Source organism: Mustela putorius, unplaced genomic scaffold, assembly GCF_011764305.1.
Source record: "Mustela putorius furo isolate JIRA1106 unplaced genomic scaffold, ASM1176430v1.1 tig00000129_pilon_pilon_pilon, whole genome shotgun sequence".
Classification (NCBI taxonomy): domain Eukaryota; kingdom Metazoa; phylum Chordata; class Mammalia; order Carnivora; family Mustelidae; genus Mustela; species Mustela putorius.
This window is the reverse complement of record NW_025421290.1, coordinates 23636310-23649602: the sequence shown is the minus strand read 5'-3', so window position 1 is coordinate 23649602 and position 13293 is coordinate 23636310. Positions and strand designations below refer to the sequence as shown.

At 37.3% G+C, this 13293-nt stretch overlaps 1 protein-coding gene across 3 annotated transcripts in view; it reads right to left on the bottom strand.

The window, feature by feature from the left end:
• Positions 1–13293, bottom strand: part of TRIP11 (thyroid hormone receptor interactor 11) — a 63835-nt gene that overhangs the window by 15115 nt on the left and 35427 nt on the right. For all 3 annotated transcript variants that reach the window (XM_004739044.3, XM_004739046.3, XM_004739045.3), the window contains 3 exons: positions 12288–12451; positions 11075–11178; positions 6846–6945 (listed from right to left, as the gene is read on the bottom strand). In XM_004739044.3, coding sequence (XP_004739101.1) covers positions 6846–6945; positions 11075–11178; positions 12288–12451 — 368 coding nt within the window. The remainder of the gene's footprint in view (positions 1–6845; positions 6946–11074; positions 11179–12287; positions 12452–13293) is intronic.

Below are 13293 nucleotides of genomic sequence, written 5' to 3'. Positions count from 1 at the left end.
GGATCGAGCCCTGCATCAGGCTCTCTGCTCGGAGGGGAAGCCTGCTTTCTCCTCTCTCTCTCTCTCTCTATGCCTGCCTCTCTGTCTACTTGTGATATCTCTGTCAAATAAATAAATAAAATCTTAAAAAAGAAAATAGCAACATTGAGGTCTCTTGGGTTATTTGTAAATATAAAATTAGAGTGACTATGGGCATTTACAGCAGGTCTTATACAAATATTTTTAATGTAACCAGATCAAATTTATTTTCCCTCTCTACCTGCCTCCCTCAATCCTTTAGTATGAATTCAGATAATCTATACTGTGCTTTTCCATACTGAAACAAAACTTTTTTTAGAAGACTGAATACTGTGGATCAAATTATATATTTAATTTTAAAAGGTTCACACAGAACAGCCATATCCCAAAAGAAAGGGCTGGAATTTTTGTCAGAGAAAAGTAAAGCCATTATAATAATTCTGACACTTATTGAATATCATCATCACTGTAGAAAATAATGACAAAAGGCTCTCTAAGCTTATGGGTGAAACCTCAACTCATTTCTGAAAGCTCCCTGTTGCAAATAGCACAGGCTACTGTGGCCCAAAGAAATGTTTTTTTCAGCCCACACAGGGTGTTTTAAATTTGGTATCGCATTAAAAAATTGGAATATTTCACATAAAAGTCTACATTTCCAGGGTCTCTTGAAAGCTCTGGAGATTTGGCAACATTGGGCCCACAGGCCCGCATTACAACAGTCGGGTGGAGCCGAGAATTTGCTGGCCTCCCTCAGAAAATCTCCAATTCATCACTCTCTCTGCTTGGTCCTATTTGTTCTTTTGTATTATTTCCTCGGCCCCAGTTTAATAATTTGTGTTTGCGATCCATCCTTATAGTTTCTTTTTTCCACATAATAATTCACTTCCATGACCGCCTCTCCTTTGGTTATGACCAGTCCACCAGATCTTCAGCCAGTTTCAGATTAAGCTGCATAGATTCATATGAATTCCTCCCTAAATCTAGAATACTCTTCTCCAAACTCTCCACCTGCTTAGCTGTACCTAATTCATAGCTCAAGTGAGGTCAAGTATACCATTCACTAGCCTTCTCTACCCTTCATATCACCATAACCAAGGAGAATGGATGGTCCCTTCCTTTTGAAACAACTGGTTGTACGTATGTGATTACATGTAATCTTCCCCTTCTAGTCGGACTCTAAACCTCCGGGAAGTACCAGTCCCCGATCTCTGTATTTTCAGTGCCTACTTCAGTGTTGCAGACATAGCAGGAAACAATGCATTTTTGATAACTAAATGAAAAAATGATTTTTCTCTAGGAAGGGAGAGTATCTGGGAAGAACAGAACACAAGACAAAAAGAATAAATGATTTATGTTCTGAATTACTCTGTCCATATGAGGGAAAATACACAAAACATATTAACTCAAAACATCTCTACATAATTTATTTTTTCCTTTGTATTTAGAAGAATTAATAGAACACACATTTAAAATATAACCATTATGTTTAAAAGGGCTGTTATTCACCTAATTGATACAAACTTTCTTCTTAACTAAAGTCCTGGCATTGTCTACTATACCCAGATGTTTATATCATCACAAATAATTTTTTAACCATTTATGGCAATTCAGAAAACTGCATCTGGTATTTCTTATATGTTTCCTCTAAAATCACCACTTCTGCCAAAAACATCTATAAAGAAATCCCTCAAAAGGTTTGGGTAACAAAGCGTCTGGGAATGTATTTGGCTTATGTTCAACAGGACATTATATGTTTTCTTGTATAAATCATGTCCTGGAAAACGGAATGTCTTTATTTAAAATAAAAACTCCACCATCTAGCAACCATAAAGGTAGTTCCATGAAAACAGTTTAAACCTCTTTTATATTTGTAGTTTTAAAACATATTTTTATGCTTCATATTATACCAGCTTTACTGGGGCTTATTTTTATACATTCTTCCAGATTTTCATCAACAAAACAAAACACTGTAAGGAAATTTTCCATTCTCAACTTATAGACTTTTTAAAAGTAGTCACCAAAATGTCTTTAAAAACATTAAAAAAAAAAAAAGGGCCAAAAATCTTAACCTCACTAAAAAAGATAAATGGATAGTAAATACGAATATGAAAAGATGTTCCGCATGATATGTCATCAGGGAAATGCAAATTAAAACAAGCTATCACTACACACCTATGAGAAGGCCGCACTGGAGCGCTGGCACCAGCAAATGCTGTGGGGGTGAGTGTCTGGGACACTCCTGCATCGTTGGTGGAAATACAAAATGGGATCTCAAAGACAGTTGGGCACTTTCTTGCAAAACTACCGTATGTTCCAGCAATTGCACTCTTTGGTATTGACACCAAGGAGTTGAAAACTTATGTCCACACAAAAACCTGCACACATGTGTTTACAGGAGCTTTCCTTGTAACTGCCAAAACTTGGATGCCAACAAGAAGTCCTCAGCAGATGAATGGATGAACTGTGGTCCATCCAGACAGGGTAATGTTACTCAACACTACAAAGAACTGAGCTAATAAGCCATGAAAAGACAGAGTAGGACCTTAAATGCGTATTATGAAGGGAGAGAAACTACTCCAGAAAAACTCCATACTGTCTGATTTCAACTCTATGATGTTCTGGAAAAGGCAAACTATGAAGACAGTGAAAAGATCAGTAGTTTCCAGAGGTGAGGGTGGAGGTGGGTGGGGGAAAAGATGAATAGAAGGAACACAGGATTTTTAGGGCAGTAAAAATACTCTGCATGAGGGGCACCTGAGTGGTTCAGTCAGTTAAGCGTCTGCCTTTGGCTCAGGTCATGATCCTGAGGTCCTGAGATCAAGCCTGGCATCAGGCTCCCTGCTCAGCAGGGGAGTTTGCTTCTCCTGCTCACCCTCCTCATGCTCTCTCTCTCACTCACTCTCTTTCATATAAAAATAAAATCTTAAAAAAAAAAACTCTGCATGATACTATAATAATGTTGTAGTTACTTATACATTTGCCCAAACCCACAAAATATATAACACTGAGAGTAAACCCTAAGGTAAACCGTGGACTTTGGGCGAGATGATATATCACACTGGGTTCAGCCTTGGTTTAAAAAAAAAAAAAAAGGCACCATTCTGGTAATTCTGGTAAGTGATGTTAAAAATAGGAAGAAGGAGTTACATGGGAAATGTCTGTACCTCCCTCTCAACTTTGTTACAAACCTAAAACTGCTCTAAAAGATAGTCTTTAAAAACTAACAACATAAACAAAACAAAACAAAAATCAGTTACGAGACCCTTCAAGGTGCAGCTCTATACTGGCATACATACCAAAAGATACTCACAATGCTAGAATCTAAATTTGTATTTTTTATGTAAACATATTTTTGTGTATCACAAAATCAAAATGAGAACTATTTTGTGCCATTTCAATTTTATCTAATCATTTTCCTTTAAGCAGGAATTCATCTCAAAGATGATGGTAGGGAACAAGAAGTCAAAGAAGTAAAATGTCAGATCTGGCCATAGAGATGGCCAGATTTAAAGATGCATCTTTAAATGGTTCGGCAGTACTCTAGGATTCCACAGGTGTGTATTTTTCCATGAATGACAATTCCACGGAAATTTTGAACTCTGACCAATTCAAAACAGTGAAAAGAAAGATTCTGTCCTCCTACCTGCTTCACAGAGGACTAGCATCTTAAGTTTAAAAATCAGTAATACAGGATGGTGTGTGAAGTGAGTCTTTGGAACCATATTGAACAAAAATGCTTTCGGGTAAAATGATGCAAGAGTAATTTCTAGAAGGAAGGAAAGCAATATTTCTTCTACCAGACACATTACTAAAATATAGCACCTACAGGATCTTAGGGTTACCTTTCATTATTATTTTATGGGAAAAGGAGGTTATGGGGGGAAGAGAGACAGAAGTTCTTATATTTTAGGGGTGAAATCTTCTACTAGTATAGGGCTCTGCTCAAGTTCCTTTCTTCAATGGCATGCCCCTGACACTCAAAGAGATTCTTAGAGAGTTAAATATGCATGTCTCATGACCACTGCTGTGAACCACTATCTTACACTGTGAACCTATGCGGGACTTAGGCCACATGTTACTAGCTAGGGTCTCACACAGCATCTAGTGTGAGGCCAACTAGCCGGTTCTCATTAATTACTTAATGCCTGATAAGGTATCTTCATGTTTTTTCATACAAGGCCTGTAAATACCTGAACCTAGAACTACAGTTCCAAGTACATACACAATTATGTACTCACTAAGAATACCAAAATCATCAACGATGTACTGTTTTAATGTTGGTGTTGTATGTAATGGCTCCCTTTTCATACGTTTGACCACAATGAATCTTCTCATCTCCAGTAGCAAGAGCATAACAAGTATTTTGAATAAAATACCACTTTTAAAGTAAGCTTCCCAATATTGTTTAAATGTTGAAACTGCATATCAACTAATCATCAGTCTGCAGATGCTTAGAAATAAAACAATACTTTGCTTCTACAATTTAAGTCTCTAGGTACTTTCTTGCAACAAAAGCCAATCTGTCTTTTTCAAAACTGTTTCTCCTGGCAAATATTTTTGCTGTCTGGCCAAGTTTCGTGTTAAAAATAAAGTACAGTGTTACAACATCAATCAGCATTTAAAGTACTTAATGATCTATGAAAGAAAATATACAGTGATTCTTTTGAAACAAGCCAATCAAGGTTTATTTATATTATCAAATCAAGAGTGCAGCTTTGGGAAAATAAAATCACATTTGTGTTTACAGATATAAAAGCAATATTAAGCACTGAGGTAATAAAAGAAAACATTGTAAAGAGGAGAAAAGAATGTAAATGGCAAGAATGACTTAAAGACACAACAGAATGATCTCCTCACTCCCCTTCCTGTCTGTGAAACACTGGCCTTTTGCCTGTCCTCTCAAACACCAGTTGTGTAAGCATAATCAGAGCTCCCTGTAGCTAATATACACCCCACATAATGAGTCCGAAGTTTCCATACATTTACACTGAATGGCAATTGTCATTTTTTATATCAATAGGGACCTAAGCCACCTAAGCCCTGTCAGATACAATCTAACTCTGAAACAGTCTATTCCTGGGGGTTTAAATGAGTGCCTGAACAAATCCTAAGGAGTACAGGGAGTCTGAAAATAATTTACCAAGTACAGTAAGTTACGGCATTTTTTTATCTTAGCATCATCTACCGGAAATGACTCAGGTAGATACCTAAAAAGGGATGTGGCCTTAAACATTATTCAGCAGCATGCCACAATGCATTGGGGTGTCACAGGACCAATGAGTTGGCTCACAACACTGCCTGTTCACCTCCATTAGTGCAGCGCTACCCTAAGCTGTCAATTCTCTCGCTACTTCTTGGGTAACCAGTGCATCTTCTCTGAGCTGGCCATGTGTCTGCAGATAATGCTATAGTATAATGCTCTGGCATTTTCCCAATAAATATGGCCTCCCAATAAGAGCAACCATATCAACATTTAGGGCACAATATAAATGATGCTGCCCTATCTTTAAAGGGGATGAAGATACACAAAACAAAATACAAGCCACACTATAAATAACCATTCTTCTGACAGGACAAAATAAAGTAACATGGAAACATCATGAGCTTTGGTCAAGGGTAAGAAGATCAGAGCTCAAATCTCAGTTTCATTGACTTATAAAATGAAACTCTTAATCACCTACTCTAGAAATGCTTGTAAAGAGTAAATAAGAGAAAACTAAATACAATGCAGTATATGTTACATAAAACACCCACAATACTCAGTATGTAACTGTTTCCTTGCTGCCCATTTCTGGCCCCCGCTGAGAGTTCCAAGGCTGGCCAAGCCTGACAAAGTAAGAGCAGTAATCTGCTCAGAATCAAGCTACCTTGAGGATACCTACCTCACATGATGAAGCTTATTGTTTTTCGTAGTCCTAAAATCTCTCATCTGCTATCTGCTGTTAGAGGTAGGACAACTTCCTCTGGCTCATCTGCTGGTACCCAGGCTTCAGTGAATTCTGCTTGTATGCCTTCCTAGTGTCCAAGTCACTGTTTCTTTCATCTGACAGCATCTCTGCTGTGCCACCTCCTAATTTTGCCTATTTCTAATTTCTATTTTATGTTAAGTGGCACTTCTTAATTCCTTAACTACTGCCTGTGCCAAACCCAGATACCCAAAAGTATCATGATTCCATGATCACCTTAAATCATTACCTACTGAATGCAGCTCTAGAAGAGCTCAACTTCCACAGACCCTTAAATCAGAGATTAAACAGAGACATGCAATCTTAGCTGTTAGATTTAACAAAGCATTATGAATCACCTGATTACCTGAGACCCAATGGAAAATGCTAAGCAGAGCACTCACCTTAGGAAAGTGGCAAGCACCACACAATTACATAGTGAGTGCCTAGATATAAAGCACCATCTATCATCATAAAAAGCTAGTTATACTCAGACATTCATTCCATAAGAAGTTACTTTTTTTCTTGAGAATATTGTTCTAATACATCCCATGGATGAACACAGAATGATCAGAGAGAAGTCCTAACCATAAAAAGTTGGGTCAGTAAAATCGCTTCCCAGTGACAGTCTACAGAGTGACAACCAACACTTGGCTTGCTTCCAAATACAGGAAAACTAAGTGGACAGCCAGGGCCAACTTTCGACTCTGGTTTCACTAGGACCGTATTAAAATTGAAGCAAGCTGGTCATGGGACAAAGAAATGGAAGTCACACTCAGTGGAAGTTGGTCTCACTCAACCGCATGGACGCAAGGGGGAAGACTACATCTGATTCAGAAACACGGGTGTTATACGGGCAAAAAATGATAAAGAAACACCTACTTTGTTTTTTAAGTTCTTCAATTTTTTCTTCTTTTAAATCTAACTGTTCTGTAAGTCTTGATGCTGAATCCAATGCAGCATTTGCTTCATCAAAACGCTCCTAAGGAAGAAAAGTCCATTAAAAAGTACATACAAAAACCACCTCACAAACTACATAGCTGGAAGCCAAAGTCAGTCCACCCTCCTCCATTCAGCTGATGAAGCGGTGCCTCTGTGACCTCCTGCAAGTTCACAGGGTGAGTATCCAAGACAGAGCCCACACTTTACAGCACAATACTGTCTTCCTCAGAACTAAATAAAAAAGAGGATGCTACTTAAGATATGGTTACAAAAGTTTTTTTAAAAAGGACAATAATAAGAGCATAAACACTACAAAAAGCAGATACAAAAGGTCAAGAAATACAACAAATGGTCTTTTTAATTTTTGCAAGTCTGATGGTATAAAATGACATTTCATTAGTACTAATTAATTTTTATTTCCCTCACTACTAATGAATTTGAGCATTCTTCCATGTTTACAGGACAGCTAGAGCTGATTTCTGTGAAAATTTGCCTACCTTGTCTAATGAGCTTTCTCTTGTCTGTTTCTGAGGGTACCTTGTAGAGTAGACGTGAACCCTTTGTCATCAGTGCTACAAGTATTATTTGCCAGATCTGCCATTTGTCTATTGACTGCAGGATACCTACTGCCATGTAAAATTATTTAAATTGCATACAAACATGTCCTCCCTCTGTTTTCACAGTTTCTTGAGTTTCAGTCTTGGGTAGGCTCCTCCCTGCCCCCAGACTCTAAATGCACTCTTCCAGATTTTCTGGCAAGGTTTTTTGTTTTGTTTTTAATATTTAAATCTTTCCAACAGGGTTTCTCAATGGGTGTGATTTTGGCATTCCTGGCCCTGCCCACTATCTCCTGTCACTGTAATGAGCAAAAATAGCCCCGTTTTCCAGCAACACTCCCAGGTGAGAATCTGAGCTTTAGTACAATTGGAATTTATTGTTGCATATGGTATAAGGGATCCAATCTTGTTTTCTCCCATATAGACAGCCAGCTGTGGAAATACCATTTATTAGATAATCTAACCTTTTTTCATTAAACTGAAATTAGTTTAGGATTTGGTTTTAAATTCTCAAATACTCTGTTTCTGGATTCTCCTTCTGTTTGACTAGTCTAGTCAATATGCTGTTGATTAATGGCTCTCTTTTGATCTTTAGTAGGAAGACGCTCCTCACTGTTGTCCTTTCAATCTTCTTGGCTATTTTTGTGTATTCACCCATGTAAATTTTAGGTCAAATTTTACCATCCTGAAGCAAAGTGACAGTTTTTTTGATGTGTCATCTTAGGCTACAGTCCCAAGTTACCTCATCAACCACTATCTAGATGTTACTGTGAAGGTACTTTACAAATGTAATCAAAGCACCTAATCAGCTGAATTTAAGGAAGGCATGAATAATCAGGGTTGGGGCTGCGCTAGTTAAAAGTCCTGGAAAGCAAGGATGAGCCTTCCCCAGAAAAAGAAAATATTCCTGCCGGACTGCAACTTTAGCCCCTCCCACTGAGTCGTATATCCTGCTTCTGATTTTCTTTCCTGACCATCTGTGGAGAACCATTCTGGCCCATGCCTGTGATGGGATCTTCGGATTTTGACTATCAACCCCCATGATCGCACTGCCAATTCCTTATAATAAATCTCATAGATGTGTGTGTGTGTGTGTACACAATACCCCCTCCCTATAGGTTTTGCTTCTCAGGTTGAACCCTAACTGATACACAAAGGAACTGAAACAAAACATTTTAAATAAAACTTTTAATATTCAAAATCCACAAAACTAAATTTAGTATAAAGGAAATTTAAATAAATCTTCAAATAATTTTTTTTAAACCTCACAGTATTTCTTTTTTTTTTTTTAAGACTTTATTTATTTATTTGACAGAGAAAGAGGGAGACAGTGAGAGAGTGAACACAAGGAGGGGGAGTGGGAGAGGGAGAAGCAGGCCTCCTGCCGATCAGGAATAGCGATGTGGGGCTTGATCCCAGCACCCTGGGATCATGACCGGAGCCGAAGGCAGATGCCCAATGATTGAGTCACCCAGATGCCCCAGTCACAGTATTTCTATTTAAGAAATTATTAAATTTCAAAACTACACTAAGATTTTTTTCTAAAATTAACATTTAGACTTCATTATTCTTTCTACCATTTGTTTGGGTTTTATTTCACCAATTCCAGCTTTTATTTTTACTAATTCCCTCTTAGTTTCTTTTGATTTTATTTGTTTTCTAAGTATATGCTATATCTTAAATTAAAAATAAAGCTAGCTTAAAAAAAAGATCTGGACTTCTAACAGTATGGCAGACGACATACTCTAGACCTACTGGAAACAACTAAAAGTGTTAGATAAAGTATCTTTTAAAACATATTAAAGAGCTGACCAGAAAGTAAGCATAAATGGTCAATAAACATATTAAAAGATGTTTAATCTTGTTAGCAGTCAGACAAATGCAAAATAAGACCATAAGATGATAGCCCTTCCCACTACAGTGGCAAAAACTTAAAAATTCTACTAAGGCCAAGTATTGCCAAGGATGCAGACCAAGAACTCTTACACACCAATGGTAGGAGAACACTAGCACTACTGCTATGAAATAACTTGCCATCACTGAATAAAGTTGAAAGTGCCCATATATATCTCAGGACTCTACAATTCCGATTAAGATACATGCCTGGAAGAAACTTCCGAACATGTGCACCAGGAGATGTAAACAAGGGAGTTCAGAACCACATTGTTTGTATAGCAAACAATGGCAAGGTCTTCTATCAGTAAAATAAGTAAATAAATTATACATTCATGCAATAAATACAGTGATGAAAGTAATAAGCCATGCACATATAACAACACACAGTGACACAGTTAAAACTCATGAATATAATATTAGGTGGAAAAAAAAAAGCAAGTTTTAGGAGAATTATTAAATTTACATTAATTTCAAAATTCCATTTACAAAGAGCTCAAAGTTATGTAAAACCATACAATGTATCTTTTGGAGATTCAAATACATGTGATAAAACCATAAAGAAAAACAAGGGGTGATAAATATAACATTCTAGACTGGATCTCTATGAAATGATAAGAAGGGGATGAGAGGGCACCTGCGTGGCTCAGCTGGTTAAGCGTCTGCCTTCAGCTCAGGTCATGATCCCAGGGCCCTGGGATTGGGCCTCACGTTAGGCTGGCTCCGTGCTCAGTGAGAAGTTTGCTTCTCCCTCTGCCCCTCCCCCCCACTCATGGGCGCGCGCACTCGCACTCTCTCTCTCTGATAAATAAATAAAATCTTAAAAAACAAGAAGGGGATGAGATATGGAGGGCACGTCAGGACTTCTAAGGATGACATTCTTCTCTTATACTGGGTGGGCAAGTACGAAAGTAGCTGCAGGACTGCTATTATTTTATATGTATTATCTAAATACTATTCTGCAGCTACTCAATATTTAATAAAAATTTCAAAACTTTAAAGGAAATATGTCTTCTTTTATTAGGAATAAAATATTTTCTATATTTTACATTTTATATTATTATATATTATGTAAATATATATTCATATATAATATATATTTGTATATTTTTAAAATATATATTTATATTTTATAAAATTCTACATATGAACTATAACAAAGTTTTGGGTTTGTTTTTTTTTTTTTTAAAGATTTTATTTATTTATTTGTCAGAGGGAGAGAGCACAAGCAGGAGCAGCAGCAGGCCGAGCAGGCAGAGGAAGATGTAGGGCTCAATCCCAGGTCTCTGGGATCGTGACCTGAGCTGAAGGCAGCCGCTTAACCGACTGAGTCACCCGGGGAACATCCAAAGAAGGATACTTTAAAGGACTATGGTATTTAAAGGATTATACCACAAAAGAAAAAGATATAAAGGATTATTATATATATTATTCTAATCCATGTGAAATAGAGTGCCTGATATATCTTGCTGAAAAGAGAAAAATACCCATCTGTGCTAAAGAATTAAAATTTCCCATCATCTAATATTTGTTGTGTCTAAACTATAAGCCACACGGGGAAAGTCCTGAAATCTTGTTCACCACTGGATCCCAGCATAGGATAACAAGTACCAAACAGTATTTACTAAAATCGTTTAGGAAATTATTTCTTCAAGATACAGATTCAACAAGTTAATTGTTCATGAATAATATTTACAAGAGAAAATTATTTTGACCAACCTGTAATGACATTAGTTTTCCTTCCAGATTTTCTGCCTTTTTCTTCCATTCAGCTACAAGCTGTTTGTGCTTTTCTAGTTCAGCAGAATACATAGCTTTTTCCTCTAAAGAGAAAATAAAGTTACATTAGTATTCTGCAATTTTGTGATAAAATTAGAATTTTATACCTCTTGAAATTTTAACAATTCAAATCTCTCAGCAAGAAAATCATGTGATCATGTGAGGAGGAATTAAAGAGATTAGTTTCCTCTGCCTTAGATCATGTGAGCTGGAATTAAAGAGATTGGTTTCCTCTGCCTAAACCCTTCTCCACTTTGTTCATCATCATGCAAACTCTTCCCTCCCTTCAGAACTCCATTCAAGTAACTCCACTTCGGTAAAGCCTTCCCTAAGGCCATGTTACTTTGTACACCTGCCCATTCTATAAAGTATTAGGTACAATGGACCTTGAGAATTCTTATCTTAAAATTCAAGATTTCAACCATGAGTAAGCCTGAAGATCAACATACATACAAATTCAAAGTTTTGCTTCAGCACAAAACTGTAACCCCTGTTACTTCTTGACCCTCATATCCCCCATCAACTGCCCCTACCAGTAGTAAATTCACTGCCAATCATTATAAACAGAGGGGGAAATGAATGATCTAAAGGAGGTAAATGGGAGGGTGGGAGGTAGATGTGAAAAAGCGTACTTGGTTATCAGAGGAATACTCCTCTCTGGTGATTGGTACTATGTCTTCAGAGAAATATTTTCCACTGGGACTAGAAATGTAGTTACCTCAAGGGATATGAACAGCTAAGAACAAGTCAGTCAGTATTTTCAAAGGACAGTAATTACTGATGATTAACTCTATGAAGTAGATTCAACCTTTGACCTATATCTCAAAACTCAAGTATTGCTCCTACATGGTCCCCTCTTTATCACGTGACCATCCTTCCTATGTTTCCTATGTTATCCTTATCCTTCCCCAATTCTCACCTTCATTGGTCATGATATGATACTAAAACATATCTTTAATAATTCTTATGTCGCATTCTCTAATCTTAACTGTAAAAGGAGTCTATGTTAACTTTTTGAGGGCAACTTAACTTAACAAGTGGGGTAACCTTTCAAAGATTTCCCTGTGCCTATTTCAAAATAGCACTGAAATAAGCCCGAATTCCCAATAACACAATAATTTTTCTTCCCTGGAAGGCCGACTGCACAACTCACCCTGCTGGAAATGCTCCAGTACCATCTGGAGGTTGGAGAGTGACAGAGCGTACTGCTTTACTTGTTCCCGAGAGACAGAAAGCTGCAGTGTGGTTTCGTCCCTTTGCTTGGAGACCACATTCAATTGCTCCTGCAGTGACTCCACCTGCAAACTGGCCTGATGGCTTCCAACAAAAAGAATAAAAGTCAGGGGTGCCTGGATGGCTCAGTCAGTTAAGCTGTCCGACTTCTGCTTTTGGCTCAGGTAATATCTCAGGGTTGTGAGATCATGCCCTGTGTCACGGAGCTTGCTTAAGATTCTCTCTCTCTCTGCCCCCACCCACCAAAGAATAAAAGTCCAACTGTTTCTATTACTTTAACAAGATGAAATCTCCTCCCTACATTTTTAAAATTGTGTAAATATATACGTAACATTCACAATGCTGTACAGGCATCACCACCATCCATCTCCAGAACTTCATCCTCCCAAGGGGAAGCTCCATATCCATTAAGCAGTACCCTTTCTCCCAGCAAGCACTGTTCTACCTTCTGACTCTATGAATTTGACCTTCCTTACATTTCATTGCATTCACATTAGATTTCAAAGAAACTTAAAGAGTTCGATCTTCATTCTCCCTCTTTTGTTAATTCATTCTTCCCATGAAAATGACTTTGAACAAATGGCTGTCATTTTAAAGATTAAAAGCTGAACTAAACAAGAAATATCAGTATAATAAAAATTTACAAACAGCCTGCAACATTCTGTTTTCAGGCTAAAACTCTAAGATGTAATTTTTCAAAAAACTGTAAGTTGCAAGGACCTTGGAAGTCATTTTGTCCAGCTTCCAACCCAATAAGCAATGGATTTTGAAACTTTCTTGGCTTTTGACACTTGCAACTATGGTGAACTCCCAAGTCTTCAAAGGCTATCCACTGACAACATGCTCTAATTACTAATTATTTTTCACTATCATCTTTCTTTCTCTTTACATTCAATATAATAACCCCTATACCTGCCCCAAATAAT